This window comes from Pongo pygmaeus, chromosome 20 (assembly GCF_028885625.2).
Source record: "Pongo pygmaeus isolate AG05252 chromosome 20, NHGRI_mPonPyg2-v2.0_pri, whole genome shotgun sequence".
In the NCBI taxonomy this organism is placed as follows: domain Eukaryota; kingdom Metazoa; phylum Chordata; class Mammalia; order Primates; family Hominidae; genus Pongo; species Pongo pygmaeus.
The window spans coordinates 41,728,082-41,746,291 of record NC_072393.2 but is presented as its reverse complement, the minus strand read 5'-3'; the positions used below and the strand labels follow the sequence as shown (position 1 = coordinate 41,746,291).

General features: G+C 41.5%; 1 protein-coding gene across 4 annotated transcripts in view; it reads left to right on the top strand.

The window, feature by feature from the left end:
• Nucleotides 1-12,934, top strand: part of ZFP14 (ZFP14 zinc finger protein) — a 42,585-nt gene extending 29,651 nt beyond the window's left edge. For all 4 annotated transcript variants that reach the window (XM_054462339.2, XM_054462338.2, XM_054462337.2 and 1 more), the window contains one exon: nucleotides 8,134-12,934. In XM_054462339.2, coding sequence (XP_054318314.1) covers nucleotides 8,134-9,500 — 1,367 coding nt within the window. In that variant the 3' untranslated portion in view covers nucleotides 9,501-12,934. The remainder of the gene's footprint in view (nucleotides 1-8,133) is intronic.
• Nucleotides 12,935-18,210: the final 5,276 nt, after the last annotated feature.

The window sequence follows — 18,210 nt, the reverse complement described above, 5'->3', positions numbered from 1 at the left end:
CTGGTCTCGAACTTGTGGAGTTTGAGTTCAAAGCAATCCACCCGCCTTAGCCTCCCAAAGTGCTGGGATTACAGGCATGAGCCACCGCCCAGCCTATCTATTGTTCTTTTTTATTCCTTTCAACCTTGATATCGTCTTCAAAGCCATGTCTCTATTCACTAGTCTTCTCTTGTGCTAAGTCTAACCTGTTGTTAAAGCTATCCGTTAGATTTTTAATTTTCATTTTAACATTTGTATTTATATTATATATATTATATATATTATATATGTTTATATATGATATATATTATATGTATATATTATATATATTATATATGTATATATATTTTATATATATATATATATATATATATTTTTTAAGACAGAGTCTTGCTCTGCGACCCAGGCTGGAGTGCAATAGCACCATCTTGGTTCACTGCAGCCTCCACCTCCTGAGGTTCAAGTGATCCTCCTGCCTCAGCCTCCCGAGTAGCTGGATTATAGGTGCATACCACCACGCCTGGCTAATTTTTTGTATGTTTAGTAGAGATGGGGTTTTGCCATGTTGCCCAGGCTAGTCTCAAACTCCTGAGCTCAGGTGATCTACCCACCTCAGCCTCCCAAAGTGCTGGGATTACAGGCGTGAGCCACTGTGCCCAGCCTGTAAGTTCACATTTTCAAAGGGCGTTAAAGAAATTATTAAACTGGTATATTATTCTGAGAAAATATGAATTTTTTTAGTTCTAGAGAAGAAATTATGTTCTTCCTTTTTTTTTTTTTTTTTTTTTTTTTTGAGACAGAGTTCCCCTCTTATAGCCCAGGCTGGAATGCAATGGCGTAATCTCTGCTCACTGCAACCTCCGCCTCCTGGGTTCAAGTGATCCTCCTGCCTCAGCCTCCTGAGTAGCTGGAACTACAGGCATGTGACACCACACCTGGCAAATTTTTTGTATTTTTAGTAGAGACTCGGTTTCACCACGGTGGCCAGGCTGGTCTCGAACTCCTGACCTCAGGTGATCTGCCCACCTCAGCTTCCCAAAGTGCTGGGGGCCCTCCTCTTCTTCTTGAATAGAATTTTCCACTGAGATACAGAGTCAGAGCCTTGACAAAAAAAATACAAGCCAGCTTAAGTTCCACCTCTTGTTTCTGGGATCTCTTGGGGAGGAACCAGTTGGTGTTATTTCCTCTGAGAACTGCTTCTTCCAAAGCAGGTACAGCACTTCCTACAGGAGGTCCCAGAAGGTTGCAGCACAGGTGGGATCAAATCCTGACTCTGGAGTTCGAGATCAGCCTGGTTAACATGGTGAAACCCTGTCTCTACTAAAAATACAAAAATTAGCAGGGCGTGGTGGTGCATACCTGTAATCCCAGCTACTTGGGAGGCTGAGGCAGGAGAATCGCTTGAATCCAGGAGGTGGAGGTTGCAGTGAGCCAAGATTGTGCCACTGCACTCCAGCCTGGGCGACAGAGTGAGACTTCATCTCCAAACAAACAAACAGACGAAATCCTGACCTCCCTGACTGTCCTGGTGAGACATCCTTCAGAACCTCCATATCAGGGAGTCAGCTGGTGTTACCCTGATACACAGGAGCTGGGCATTCTGATCTCATGAAGGCCAACCTAGACTAAAGGGGTCAGCTTCCCAGGTTTATCAGTGATAGCTATGTATTTGTATATTTGTGGCTTGAACACCTCAAACAGAAGTATTGACCCAAGTACCTACCCAATCCTTTTAAAATGTACTTAAAAGCCAGTTACACAATTTCATTTAAAATGAAATGTCAATCCTTAATTCAAATCCCTGTAGTATTATTACATGGCATCCAACTACTTATTTTTCTGTTCTGTAAGCTTTGCCTATTCTAGGTGACTATCTGGTGACCAAAGAAAGCCATGAGAAATTGACTTTTCAAAGGGAATATGTGTGGGCAAAGAGAAAGAAGACTTTTTTTTTTTCTCACTCTGTTGCCCAGGCTGGAGTGCAGTAACATGATATTGGCTCACCTTAACCTCCACCTCCCGGGTTCAAGTGATTCTCCTGCCTCAGCCTCCCGAGTAGCTGGGGTTACAGGCATGCACCACCACACCCAGCTAATTTTTGTATTTTTAGTACGACAGAGTTTCACCATGTTGGCCAGGCTGGTCTCAAACTCCCGACCTCAGGTGATCTGCCCGCCTTGGCCTCCCAAAGTGCTGGAATGACAGGTGTGAGCCACTGCGCACAGCCTGATTTCATTTTTATACTCAAAGATTAACTTGGAGTATTAAGTTTTATAAAATGTTCTGGGCCACTTTAAATATAATTGAGTGCTTTCTCAAGTTTTGATAATCTTCAAAATAATTTTTGGAGTGGGTCTTTGATTACTTTTTCTTTTTCTTTCTTTCTTTTCTTTTTTTTTTTTTTGAGATGGATCCTTGCTCTGTCACCCAGCCTGGAGTGCAGTGGCGTGATCTCGGCTCATTGCAACCTCTGCCTCCTGGGTTCAAGTGATTTCCTGCCCCAGCCTCCCGAGTAACTGGGACTGTAGGCACCTGCCATCACACCTGGCTAATTTTTGTAGTTTTAGTAGAGACGAGGTTTCACCATATTGGCCAGGCTGGTCTCGAACTCCTGACTTCAAGCAATCCACCCTCCTCGGCCTCCGAAAGTGCTGGGATTACAGACGTGAGCCATTGTGCCCAGCCTTGAATACTTTTTCTATACTTTGTTAGTAATTAGCCTCGGTTGTCATAGTAGTCCCTTATAATTTTCAAAATATTCTGTTTTGTTAGTTATTTACGTGTGCCAAGAACTATATTATTTCTACAACATCACCCTACTTGCAAGCTGACAAGTTAGCTTGCTGTAGTGTCATGGATGCTGGCAGGAAACACATGCTCTCAGTCAAAGACAAAGGATTTGATTGCTCTCAGCACAGCCTTGCCTGCAAGTTCCTCCTTGCCTGCAAGTTCCTCCTTGCCTGCAGGTCCCATGAGGCTGATATGGATGGGTCTAGATAGTTCCTGAGCATGCAGTGAGCTGCCTTATAGAAAAGGAACACTGAGCTTAACCCAAATCATTCATCATGGGCAATAAGTGTACGTAGCCTTAGCTTGGAAGGAGACATTACCTTTATTATCCTGAACAAGCAAGCGAACCTGCATATTGATCAGAGAGAGATGTTATCTCTACCTTGCAAGGCTGTTAGTTATAGTATAGAAACATTCTTGAAAAGATATCCCAGAACAAAGGTAGGTAGTGCTTCTGCCAACAAGATGTACAAAAAATGTGAGAGCGGCTGGGTGCAGTGGCTCACACCTGTAATTCCAGCACTTTGGGAGGCTGAGGCAGGTGGATCACGAGGTCAAGAGATCAAGACCATCCTGGCCAACATGGTGAAACCCTGTTTCTACTAAAAATACAAAAAATTAGCTGGGCATGGTAGCACACGCCTGTAGTCCCACCTACGCGGGAGGCTAAGGCAGGAAGATCACTTGAACCCGGGAGGCGGAGGTTGCAGTGAGCTGAGACTGCGCCACTACACTCCAGCCTGTCGACAGAGCGAGACTGTCTCAAAAAAAAAAAAAAAAAAAATGAGAGCTCTATGGGGAGTTGTCACTGAATAGCTAGTGGCCATTTTTTATTTTGTTTGAATGCTTTCCTTTTTCTCTTATTATCTTAGCCATTGGTTATGTTCCACTGATTGTTTTTGTTTTGTTTCTGTTTTCCAAACAACCTGGGTTTTTTGTTTGTTTGTTTTGAGACAGGTTGTCGCTCTGTCACCCAGGCAGTGGCATAATCATGGCTCATTGCAATGTCCGCCTCCCGAGCTCAGACGATCCTCTTTCCCTCAGCCTTCCGAGTAGCTGGGACTATAAGCAAGCACCACCATGCCTGACTAATTTTTTGTAGAGATAGGGTTTTGCCATGTTGCCCAGACTGGTCTTGAACTCCTGGACTCAAACAATCCTCCGGCCTCAGCCTCCCAAAGTGCTGGGTTTACAGGCATGAGTCATCGTGCCTGGCCAACCTGGATTTTTTATATGTCTTTCATTTCTGTTATCTAATTAATGAAATTCTGCTTTCATTTTAATCTATTTTCTTCATTCTTTGTTCCTCAGTATACTTTGTTGTTCTTTTTCTAACTTTTGAGTGGGATACTCATATATTTTCCTTCATTTCTATTGCTCTAAGAATTTAAATGTGTCTATAAAATTTCTTCTAAGATCTGTAGCTATATTTCATAGGTTCTCTATAATGTAGTATTTTTCAATATTACTGTTCTATATTTAGGAAAGAGTTTTAAAATCTGAAGTGAAGATGTCTTTTGGTTTCATGATTTTGTTTTTTCCTATTTTGTCTCACAGTGATCACAAACTATTCTTTGGGTCATTTCACCAGTTTTACACATTTATACTGTAGTCACAGAAAAAAATTCTCCTCCTTTCCTATACCATCTCAACCCATGTCTTTGCTTACTTCATTCAGCATTTTAGATTTTCTTCATGAAAGTACCCCATCTGGATCATGATCTTCGAGCCCACATCCAACATAGCCTTTATTTTTACTCTGTTGCATTCAGGTGACCCCAGATGCCCTTCCATTTTTGATAGTCATTCTGCTGTACTTGCCATTTACCATGACTTTTTGCTCAGGATTTCATAAGCCTTTCAATGTTAGCATGATTGAAAAAAAAAATACTTTAGTTGCGTTGGCTACATGGGAATGGATAGGACCAGACATGGGAAGGATATAAAGGAACAAAAGTTTTGTTTTGTTTGAGATGGAGTTTCACTCTTGTTGCCCACACTGGAGTGCAATGGCACAATCTTGGCTCACCCCAACCTCCGCCTCCCGGATTCAAGCAATTTTCCTGCCTCAGCCTCCCGAGTAGCTAAGATTACAGGCATTTGCCACCACGCTCAGCTAATTTTGTATTTTTAGTAGAGACGGGGTTTATCTCCAAGTGGGTCAGGCTGTTCTCGAACTCCCGACCTCAGGTGATCTGCCCCCTCGGCCTCCCAAAGTGCTGGGATTATAGGTGTGAGCCACAGTGCCCAGCCAACAAAAGTTTGAGTAAGTGTAGCATTGATAAGTCATAGTATAAATTCTAGCAGAGATAAGTAAATCATTACAATATGGTATAAAATAGCAGTCCCTACCTTTTTGACACCAGGGACCGGCTTTGTGGAAGACAATGTTTCCATGGACTGGGGCAGGAGAAAATGGTAGGTGGTTTTGGGATGAAACTGTTCCACCTCAGATAATCAGGCATTAGATTCTCATAAGGAGTGTGCAACCTAGATCCCTCCCATACACAGTTCACAATAAGGTTCACGGTCCTATGAGAATCTAAAGTCACCGCTGATCTGACAGGAGGCCGAGCTCAGGCGGTCATGCTCGCTCACCTGCTGCTCACCTTCTGCTGTGCAGCCCGGTTCCCAACAGACCATGGACTGGTCTGTGGCCTGGGGGTTGGGGACCTCTGGTATAAAGATTAGAGGCAGATATACATATTAATTAATGATTATATAATTATGAGAATTAAACTGGTAATATCTATTATGTATTTGGGATTTGTTTATTAATGGTGACAATAGAGATTGTTTCTGCCCTGGGGGTAATTCAAGGATAACACTTAACTAACAGATTAACTAAACTAACAGAATAATATGAGAAAATTAATAAACATATTATTAAAAAATTGGAGAAAGTGTTATAAATATGAAAAAGAATGTGCATGGCCAGGCGCAGTGTCTCACGCTGTAATCCCAGAACTTTGGGAGGCTGAAGCGGGCAGATCATCTGAGGTCAGGAGTTCGAGACCAGCCTGGCCAACATGGTGAAACCCTGTCTCTACTAAAAATACAGAAAAATTAGCCGAGCCTGGTGGTGGATGCCTGTAATCCCAGCTACTTGGGAGGTTGAGGCAGGAGAATTACTTGAACCCAGGAGGGAGAGGTTGCAGTGAGCTGAGATTGTACCATTGCACTCCAGCCTGGGCAACAAGAAACTCCATCTCAAAAAAAAAAAAAAAAAAAAAAAAAAAAGAAGAGTGTGCTGAGATATGCTAAGATAGAGTGTTGCTATGGTTTGAATGTTTGTCTCCTCCAAAACTCATGTTGAAACTTAATCCCCAATGGGTGGGACCTATGAGGGGTGAATGGGTCACAAGGGCTTTCATGGCTTAATGGATTAATGAGTTATTATGGGAGTGGGACACATGGCTTCGTAAGAAGCAAAAGAGACACCTGAGCTAGCACACTCAGCCCCCATTACCCATTGATGGTCTGTGCACTGCCTTGGGACTCTGCAGGGTCCTCACCAGCAAGAAGGCCCTCACCAGATGCAGTCCCTCAACTTTGGAGTTCTCAGCCCCCATAATTGTTAAGAAACTCCTTAATCTGTCAGAGTAGAGTAGAAATAATAATAATACATTCCTTTTCTTGATAAATTATCCATTTTCAGATACTTCGTTATAAGCAACAGAAAATGGAGTAAGACAAGCGTAAAGTGCATAGACTTAAATAGGGCCAACAGGACTAGCCTTTGTGAAGAAGTGATTTTGATTTGAGGCTGAGAATGAAAACCAGCCAACCATGCAGTGTCAGAGGATTCCTCAAAGAAGGAGCAGCCTGTGAAGAGTCCTATTTATTTGGAACAGTTGTGGGGCATTTTGTGCGTTGAAAGAGGCCAGTGTGCTATGAACAGAGAGAATAAATGGGAGAAGAGATTTGTTGACAAGCAGCAGCTTTATTATTTATGCTCAGGTATTTATATTTTATTCTAATGGTAAAGAGATAGCATTGAAAACATTGAAATAGAGAGACTCAAATATTGATCAGCATCCCAATAATTTCTTGGAGAATATAAACAAGAACAAAACAATTACTTGCCGAGGACTTTGTCCTATAGATGGTTTCAGTCAGTTAAAAACACCTCTGCATAGTTTAAACAAATCTCTAGGTGATTCTTATCCACACTTAAAACAGGGCTTCACTGCTTTGACTTGCTTTCCTAATCACCAGCCCTTCCTGCACTCCTGGACTCTTTATTTGCTGTGTTTCCCTTTTTCAAAATGATGAGAGTGCAATCTGTCCCATGGTACACATTAGCAAAATAGTGACAAAAGAATTGTGTATAATGTAGAAGATGATTGGCTCATGAGTAATTTTCCTAGTCCAGTGGAGCTAGCTTAGTGGAGGTATATTTATAATGTTCAGTAGGAAAGACAAAGGCCTTCTACATGATGCTTTATTATCAGGAGCCCTTTCACCCCTGTTTTAAGAAAATTAATAATCAATGTCTGCAGCCAGGGCTCCCTCCCGAGAGGAATGTACCATCAACCTTGCGTGGCCTCTTATCTAAAGACAGGCTGCACTTTACTTTACTCCCACCTTAATGATGTCCTCACTGGCTCCGGGCTTTATTTTCTGTGCAGTGTCTCAGGACCTGAAGTCTAGCATTGCCTCTTTATTTTTGTGCATTTTAATACACATGAAGTGGATTTTAGCCATGCTGAGCTGTCTTTTGCTTTATCCCTTTAGATGTCAACTATTTTATTTGTTAGTGTTCTACTGATTAAAGATGCATAGAATTAGCTGGGCATGGTGGCTCACACCTGTAATCCCAGCACTTTGGAAGGCTGAGGCGGGCAGATCACCTGAGGTCAGGAGTTCGAGACCAGTCTGGCCAACATGGTAAAACCCTGTGTCTACGAAAAATACACATAAAAATATTAGCGGGGCTTGGGGGTGTGTGCCTGTAATCCCAGCTACTAGGAGGGCTGAGGCAGGAGAATTGCTTGAACCCGGGGGGCGGAGGTTGCAGTGAGCCGAGATTGTGCCACTGCACTCCAGCCTGGGTGACAGAGCAAGACTGTGTCTCAAAAAAAAAAAAAAAAAGCATAGAATTAAGTGGTCCTGCTCCGGGCCTATTTTTCTTCTGAACACAGTAATTTTTAGTGTGTACTTTTGTAGAAGATAAGGTTTTTTAGGTACACATACGTAAGACTGTGGCAGAAATGTCTATGTTTGAGAACTGTCTAATCCATTCAACTTGTAACAGGCATTATTTTAGGTGCCTTTTATTTCTCTATAGAAGTGGTTTTTTTGTTTGTTTTTTCTTTCTGGAACAGGAAAACAGTATGTATTTTCTTTCTTGTTTTCTTTCAGATTTGGAGTCCAGATACAGGACCAATACTTTATCTCCAGAAAAGGACATTTATGAAATATATTCATTTCAGTGGGATATAATGGAAAGAATTAAAAGCTATAGCCTTCAGGGTTCCATTTTTAGGAATGATTGGGAATGCAAAAGCAAGATTGAGGGGGAAAAGGAACAACAAGAGGGATATTTTGGGCAAGTGAAAATTACCTCTGAAAAAATGACCACTTACAAAAGGCACAATTTTCTTACTGAGTATCAGATCGTTCATAATGGAGAAAAGGTGTATGAGTGTAAGGAGTGTAGAAAGACCTTTATTCGTCGCTCAACACTTAGTCAACACCTGAGAATTCATACTGGTGAGAAACCTTATAAGTGTAAGGAATGTGGGCAGGCCTTTAGACAGCGTGCACATCTTATTCGACATCACAAACTTCACACCGGTGAGAAACCCTATGAATGTAAGGAGTGTGGGAAGGCCTTTACAGTGCTCCAAGAACTTACTCAACATCAGAGACTTCATACGGGTGAAAAACCCTATGAATGTAAGGAATGTGGAAAGGCCTTTAGAGTACATCAGCAACTGGCTCGACATCAGAGAATTCACACTGGTGAGAAACCCTATGAATGTAAGGACTGTGGAAAGACCTTTAGACAGTGTACACACCTTACACGCCATCAGAGACTTCATACTGCTGAAAAGCTCTATGAATGTAAGGAATGTGGGAAAGCCTTTGTATGTGGTCCAGACCTTAGAGTACATCAGAAAATTCATTTTGGTGAGAAACCCTATGAATGTAAGGAATGTGGAAAGGCTTTTAGAATATGCCAACAACTTACTGTTCATCAGAGTATTCATACTGGTGAGAAACCCTACGAATGTAAGGAATGTGGGAAGACTTTTAGATTAAGACAACAACTAGTTCGCCATCAGAGAATACATACTCGTGAGAAACCCTATGAATGTATGGAATGTTGGAAGACCTTTAGTAGTTACTCACAGCTTATTTCACACCAGAGCATTCATATTGGTGAGAGACCCTATGAATGTGAAGAGTGTGGAAAGGCCTTTAGACTGCTCTCACAACTTACTCAGCATCAAAGTATTCACACTGGTGAGAAACCTTATGAATGTAAGGAATGTAGAAAACCTTTTAGACTGCTCTCACAACTTACCCAACATCAGAGTATTCACACTGGTGAGAAACCTTATGAATGTAAGGAATGTGGTAAGGCTTTTAGACTTTATTCATTTCTTACTCAACACCAGAGAATTCATACTGGTGAGAAGCCCTACAAGTGTAAGGAGTGTAAGAAGGCCTTTAGACAGCATTCACACCTTACTCAACATCAGAAGATTCATAATGGAATTTAATAGAAGAAAGCCTTCAAATGTATATGATGTTACAGAACATCAGAAAATTCATTTTTGAGAAAATGTGTTTCATGCTCAATTCCAAGCATAATAAATTTTATATTAGAGAAAGAATATGTTGATTTAAAAGCCTTCCAACACCATTTAAACGTGGTTTATCTTCAGCAAATTCCTATGAGAGAATAATGTAATGAATGTAGGAAAATCTTTAGCCTTATCTGTCATTATCTCCCTTTCTCCACTTGATTACCAGTTTGATTTATTGGACAAGATACTAAGCTTCTGTGCCTCATTTTGCTGACTTGTAAAATGGTAATAATAGTACTTATATGTATTAGTTATTTATTGCTGTGTAATAAATTACCACAAACTTAGTAGCATAAAATAACATACAATTATATCTTATAATTTGGATCAGGAGTATAGGCATGACTTAGTTGGGTCCTCTGCTTCAGGGTCTCTTGCAAGGCTACAGATTTCAGCCAGGGCTGAGGTCTCATCTGAAGGCTCAACTGGGGAAGGATCCACATCTAGACTAACATAGTTGTTACCCAAATGTATTTCCGTGAGGCCTGTTGCATTGAGATTCTCAGTTTCTAGCTGGCTGTTGGCTGAATGCTGACTGCAGTTCCTGGCCACAATAGCCTCATCAACATGGCTGCTTGCTTCATCAAGGCATGCAAGCCAAAAGGGAGGAGAGTCTGCTAGCATGATGGAAGTTACCATCTTGTATAATCTAATCATGGAAGTAACATTCCCTCACCTTCTACTGGTAGAAGTAAGTTACTAGGATAGCCCACACTCAAGAGAAGGGGATGATACAAGAGTGTGAATAAGTCCTGGAGACAGGACCATTGGGGGGCCTGTTTAGAGTCAGCCTGCCACACTGTGGAATAGGATTGTTGCAAGGAGTAAGTAGTTAATACTTGGAGGAATCACAGTCATATAGCATGTATTCTGTAAATATTATCTATAATTATTATTATTGTCATTAGTATTAGTGAATTCACATAAAAGGAAGATCTGTAGACATAATAAATGTAGAAATGCCTCCTGTCACCTCTCAGAAATTATTAAACATAATTTATTCTAGGTAAAATTTAGATTGTAGTGAATGTAGGAAGTTCTTCAGCACTTGAGCTGCATTAGAAATTTCATGCCAAAAATGAATTTCTTGAATGTGAGGTCACTAGTAATACAGCTGTTGAAGAATTAGAGGGAAATAGGAAACGATTTTCCCATAATTGCAAAAAGGAAAAGGCTTACAATCCCTGTTGTCTGACCACAGTTTAAAATTAATTAGAAACTATCAAAAATGTGGCTTAAAAGAAATTAACCACCTAGGAATTTAATATTGTTGTGTATATTTATGTGTGTGTATAAAACTCCTGTGGGAAAGAAACAAAACATCATTCTATAAGTCAGTATACTTTTTGATGCTCAAAATGGCATATCTTCAACCAATAGGAGTTGTTTCAAGTTGAGTTTTTGATGTGATCCCACCAATAATTTGATAGTTTCCTTGATTGTGGCTGCATAATTCGGTAACCTATGAAAGATGCTAGAGCACCAATTTATAATTTTTTTTTTTTGAGACAGGGTGTCACTTTGTCCTCCAGGCTGGAGTACAGTGGCACAAGCATAGTTCACTGTACCATTCCTCCTGGGCTCAAGTGATTCTCCCATCTAAATTTTTTTTTTTTTTTTTAGAGAAAGGGTCTCACTATGTTGCCCAGGCTGGTCTTGAACTTCTGGGCTCAAGTGATCCTCCCTTCTTGGCCTCCAAAGGTGCTGGGGTTACAGGCATGAGCCACCGCACCCAGCCCAACTCATTATTCTTGAAATCAATAAATCAGAGGAAAAATTGTCACTGAGTTTCCTTTTCCCATGTGAACCAAATTTCAGGGTCACCAGAAGTTCATCAAATTCAAATGGATTTGGCCTGGCACAGGGGCTCACACCTGTAATCCCAGCACTTTGGGAGGACAAGGTAGGTGGATCACTTGAGGCCAGGAGTTTGAGACCAACCTGGTCAACATGGTGAAACCCTGTCTGTACTAAAAATACAAAAATTAGCCAGGCATGGTGGCACACACCTGTAGTCCCAGGCTCAGGTGGGAGGATTGCTTGAACCCAAGAGGCAGAGTTTGCAGTGAGCTGAGATCGTGCCACTGCACTCCAGCCTGGGTGACAGAGTGAGACCCTGTCTCAAAACAAAACTTTTTTTTTTAGTGGGTTTTTCTTTTATAAAGAAGTCTAATAAATCTAGAAGGAATTATAGGATTAGAAAAATCACCATTTTCTAGACCTTAATGGAATAATGGGTCCAGAAAACACGATCTTCAATGGGCATTACAACTAATAGGTGAAATATTTTATAGCGAGATTTTTATGGTGGATCTATCAAGCTGGCCACCTCTGAACCCTTTGATCTGTTTTAACCTTAATAAAAATGGGTCTATCAGACAACACACACACTTCCTGACATAATGCAATAGGAAGTCCACACCACCATCTACAAAGCCTTATTACTGGAATAATAAACGGAAAGCAGACAGGGACTAGATGAACAGTGTATGGTCATCCCTTGGTATCCATGGGGAATTGGTTCCAGGATCCTCCACTGATGGTAAAATCTGAGGATGCTCAAGTCCCTTGTATAAAATGGCATAGTATGTATTTGCATATTACCTACTCACATCTTCCTGTATACTTTAAATTATCTTTAGATCACTTATACCTAACACAATGTAAATACTATGTAAATAGTTGTTATACTGTATTTTTCAATTTGCATTATTTTTTATTGTATTTTCATTTTTATTGGTTTTTTTTTTTTTGAGTATTTTCTATTTGAGGTTGGTTGAATCTGCACATATGGAGGGCTGGCTATAAAGGGCACCACAAGGAAGAAGCCAAACAGATCCAGAATGTGTGAAATTCTACAGAGCAAATTACCTGATTTCTTCAACTAACAGGTAGCATGAAAATACAAGGGGAAGGGCAACCATTAACAGATTAAAAGAGACTTAAAGAGACATATCAACTAAATTCAGTACGTTGGCATTACTTGGACCTGGTTTGAACAAAACATAAAAAGCCATTTTGGAGACAGTGAGGGAAGTGTGGACATGGACTAAATATTAAATGATGTTTACATATATTAATTTGGTTAGGGATTATGTCAATGTGATTATAAAAAATAAAAGATCCTATGTGTTAGAGATACATACTATGAAATGAAGATAGACACATTTGGATTAAAATATTTCAGCAAAAGAAAAATAATTGGCAAAGAGAGCCGGAAACTAAATTGGCAACATGTTGATAATTTAAGTGGAGTGGTTTGTTCATGGAGATTTATTGTTCTAATATTTCTACTTTTGTATGTGTTTGAAATTTCAATAATAAAATGTTTAAAATCTAAACCAAAATTATAGACTATGTAGAAATGAATGACAGTGAGATGCCTGCACATCTAACCTTGTCAGATATTATCAAAGTTCTGTTCAGTGAGAAATTAATGCCCTGTAATGTGGTAAGGAAATCTTATTTGTGGATACAGTCTTCGTCTTCTTCACTTACCCACAGCAGCAACACCAGGCCTGTCACACAGATGAATGTGTTGAGGGAATGAATAAGTATTTCCATCAAGAAAAGGGAAACAACAAAATAAAACCAACCCAAGTAAAGAACAGCCAAGTGGCCAGGTGTGGTGTCTCATGCCTGTAATCCCAGCACTTTGGGAGGCCATGGCAGGCAGATCACCCGAGGTTGGGAGTTTGAGACCAGCCTAACCAACACTGAGAAACCCCATCTCTACTAAAAATACAAAATTAGCCGGACATGGTGGCGCATGCCTGTAATCCCAGCTACTTGGGAGGCTAAGGCAGGAGAATCACTTGAACCCGGGAGGCGGAGGTTGTGGTGAGATGAGATCACGCCACTGCACTCAGCCTGGGTAACAAAGAAAGAGTCTGTCAAAAAAAAAAAAAAAAAGGAACAGCCAAGTACAGTAGAAAGTAGAAATTAAGAGAATGGAGAATATTAGACTTGATTCAATGTTAATAGTGATTAGATTTTGGCAGTTATAATCAAGGAAGAGAAAATGAAAGATAATACATTTAGAGTATTAATGATGACAAAAGAGACACAACTCTAGATTATATCAAGAAGATTTTTTAAATTATAAGGCAAACCTAGGCCGGGCACAGTGGCTCATACCTGTAATGCCAGCACTTTGGGAGGCCGAGGTGGGTGGATCACTTGAAGTCAGGAGTTCGAGACCAGCCTGACCAACAGAGCAAAACCCCATCTCTACTAAAAATACAAAAACTAGCCTGTCATGGTGGCGGGCACCTGTAATCTAAGCTACTGGGGAGCCTGAGGCCGGAGAATTGCTTGAACTCAGGAGGCAGAGGTTGCGGTGAGCCAAGATCACGCCACTGCACTCCAGCCTGGGTGACAGAGCCAGACCCTGTTTCAAAAATAAATAAATAAACATAATATGGTAAAACTATACATGCACACATGCACAAACATGTATATTCATTCCAATACAAGTAAAAATGTAGGATTACATTTTTTCCCCAAAAGGAATATGTTTTACAATTAACTCACTGTATAACCCAAATAGATTAACAAAAAGTGTGTGTGTGTGTGTGTGTGTGTGTGTGTGTGTGTGAACTCTCTGTTTAAGTAAAAAATCTGATACTTATAAAAACTTTAAGGAATAGATAATCCTAAAGATTTTACCAATTAATTCTGCACAGGTAAAATAATCCTAATAAAACTTAGATGAAATAGCTTCTGAAAGCAAATTCTAGACCACCTTCATTATGAAGATTCTATTTTTCACAATTGGGTTTATTTAGAATTTATTACAAAATCTATCTTTGCTAATAGGTCAGTGTTTCTTTTCCCAAGCACCAAATACCTCCAGAAGGCCTGTGTTTGACCCCTAAATTAAACATTCTCCAGAAGTTTGCTTCAAGGAATACTAATTCTTGATGGTATTTGAAAGAAAGATTTCTTGGGAAAATAGGCAAATAAAGCAAAACATAAAACATTTACTTTTGGCCAGGCACGGTGGCTCACGCCTGTAATCCCAACACTTTGGGTGGCCAAGGCAAGCAGATCACTTGAGGTCAGGAGTTGGAGACCAGCCTGATCAACATGGTGAAACCCTGTCTCTACTAAAAATACAAAATTAGCCGGGCGTGGTGTTGTGCGCCTGTAATCCCAGCTACTCGGGAGGCTGAGGCAGGAGAATTGCTTGAACCCAGGAAATGGAGGTTGCAGTGAGCCGAGATTTTGCCATTGCACTCCAACCTGGGCAACAAGAGTTAAACTCAGCCTCAAAAAAAAAAAAAAAAAAAAAAAAAAATCTACTTTTGAGGAATTCAAAATATACATGATCAGTTTGTCAAAGATTTAGTAAAGACATTTTTATTTAACTGCGTGTATCTCAAATTTATCGTGGAATTCTCCAGATATCGTGGAGTTCGAATATCTGGAATAGGAACAGCTTTGGTAGATGCTACCCTAACCACAATGAATGTCTTCAAGGGTGTAATTTTAGACATTATGGTGAGTGGTTGTGTTGAGGGGGCATAAGTCAGGGCAACTTTTTGCAGCTCACATCATGCTCTGAAAGTAGCTACCTGCTTTAATGGATGGTTAGTGCTTTTCTATAGAATGGAAAAGATTCCAGCCCGATCCTTGATGTGTTTGTATTAAACATGCTTATATATTATATTAAACAATGATTAAGGACATAAGTGAGTTTCTGTGGTAATAAAGATGCTATATTGAATATCATTTTGTGTATTTTCTGATTTCCTTAAAGAGTCAGGAATCTAAAGTATTACCTAGATATAAAATTGTTCGTTATAGGCTGTATACACTTTCAGCTTCACGGCTTATTGCCAAATTGTGGCTCCACCATTGTTCCAGTTTTGAATCCCTTTGATCATTGAATATGAGTGTTCATATTTCCCTACCTCTGCTATAAGTTTCAATATTTATTACACTGGGCCAGGCACGGTGGCTAACACCTATAATCCCAGCACTTTGGAAGGCCAAGGCAGGAGGATTGCTTGAGCCCAGAAGTACGAGACCAGGCTGGGCAACATGGCAAAACTCCTCTACAAAAAATACAAAAATTAGTTGGGTGCGGTGGCATGTGCCTGTGGTCTCAGCTACTTGGGAGGCGGAGGTGGACGGATCACTTGAGTCTGGGAAGTCGAGGCTGCAGTAAGCTGTGATTATGCCACTGCACTCCAGCCTGAGTGTTGGAGACCTGGTTTCAAAAAAAAAAAAAATTATTACCTTGATTACAAGTGAGTCAAGCATCTTTTCATATGTGTTTATTGGCCAGTCGTGTTTACTGTGCTTTTTAATGATGCCTTTGCTGTATTTTTTTTTTTTTGGCATTCTCATTTATTGATTTTTCAGGATTCTTAAAATAGTTTAGTATCGGTCAGGTGTGGTGGCTCATGCCTGTAATCCCAGCACTTTGGGAGGCCAAGGCAGGTGGATCACCTGAGGTCAGGAGTTCAAGACCAGCCTGGCCAACATGGTGAAACCCCATCTCTACTAAAAATACAAAAATTAGCCGGGCGTGGTGGTGCGCACCTGTAATCCCAGCTACTCAGGAGAGGCAGGAGAATCTCTTGAACCCGGGAGGCAGAGGTTGCAGTGAGCCAAGGTCGCGCCACTGCACTCCAGCCTGGGTGACAGAGTGAGACTCCGTCTCAAAAAAAAAAAATTTTTTTTCAGGTATTGATCATTTTAGGTATTAAACATTTATAACCTGACCTCAAGTTATCTGCCTGCCTCGACCTCCCAAAGTGCTGGGATTATAGGCATAAGCCACCAGTTCTGGCCTCTTTTTCTCCCCAATTCTGAAGCTTCACCACAAAGCAGTCAGAAAGCAGGAACAGTAAGCCAGGAAATGAGGAAAAGAACTGAAAAGGCAGAAGCCATCCATATTTTATTTCCTCCTCTGCCATCTTACCACACTCCTTCCCCTTCCCCCACAGCACGGCTGAACTAAGGGAGAGCAGAACCCTCATCTGTAAAAAATGCTTAAGGTTTCTTTTTCTTTTTCTTTTCCTCCCTCCCTTCCTTCCTTTCTTCTGTGGGGAAAAGAAAGAGAGATCAGACTGTTACTGTGTCTATGTAGAAAGAAGTAGACGTAAGAGACTCCATTTTGTTCTATACTAAGAAAAATTCTTCGGCCTTGAGATGCTGTTAATCTGTAACCCTAGCCCCGACCCTGTGCTCGCAGAGACAAGTGCTGTTGACTCAAGGTTTAATGGATTTAGGGCTATGCTTTGTTAAAAAAGTGCTTGAAGGCAGTATGCTTGTTAAAAGTCATCACCGTTGTCTAATCTCAAGTACCCAGGGACACAATACACTGCAGAAGGCCGCAGGGACCTCTGCCTAGGAAAGCCAGGTATTGTCCAAGGTTTCTCCCCATGTGATAGCCTGAGATATGGCCTCGTGGGAAGGGAAAGACCTGACCATCCCCCAGCCTGACACCCATAAAGGGTCTGTGCTGAGGAGGATTAGTGAAAGAGGAAGGCCTCTTTGCAGTTGAGATAAGAGGAAGGCATCTGTCTCCTACTCGCCCATGGGCAATGGAATGTCTTGGTGTAAAACCCGATTGTATGTTCTATTTACTGAGATAGGAGAAAACAGCCTTAAGGCTGGAGGTGAGACACACGCGGCAATACTGCTCTTTAATGCACCGAGATGTTTGTATCAAGTGCACGTCAAGGCACAGCACCTTTCCTTAAACTTATTTATGACACACAGACCTTTGTTCACATGTTTTCCTGCTGACCCTCTCCCCACTATTACCCTATTGTCCTGCCACATCCCCCTCTGCGAGATGGTAGAGATAATGATCCATAAATACTGAGGGAACTCAGAGACCAGTGTCCGCGTAGGTCCTCCCTGTGCTGAGCGCGGGTCCCCTGGGCCCACTTTTCTTTCTCTATACTTTGTGTCTCTTTCTTTTCTCAGTCTCTCGTTCCACCTGAGGAGAAACACCCACAGGTGTGGAGGGGCAGGCCACCCCTTCAATAATTTACTAGCCTGTTCGTTGATAACGAGACTGGTGGTGCAGAAGGTTGGGTCTTGGTGTTCACCGGGTGGCGGGCATGAGCCAGGTGGGAGGGTCTCCAGCGCCTGGTGCAAATCTCCAAGAAAGTGCAGGAAACAGCACCAAGGGTGATTGTAAAGTTTTGATTTGGCGCGACAGGTAGCCATTCCAGCGCAGAAATGCGCAGGAAAGCTTTTGCTGTGCTTGTAGGCAGGTAGGCCCCAAGCACTTCTTATTGGCTAATGTGGAGGGAACCTGCACATCCATTGGCTGAAAGCTCCGTCTATTTGAGGCTGACTGAGAGCGTTCCTTCTTTCTGTGTTGCCTGGAAACGGACTGTCTGCCTAGTAACATCTGATCGCGTTTGCCATTGGTCGCCGTTTCCAGAAGACTGGCGCAAGCTGGGTCTGCAGGTGGCCTCCAGGTGCACAGTGGGAAGTGTGATTTCTCAGTCTGGGGCTGTTCGGCCACGTGCCTGCCGGACATGGGACGCTGGAGGGTCAGCAGCTTGGAGTCCTGGCCTTCAGTGTCCGCGGTGGGAAATCGGCTATTGCCACAGCGGGAACTGGGACTCAGGCTGCCTCCCGGCCCTTCCTCATC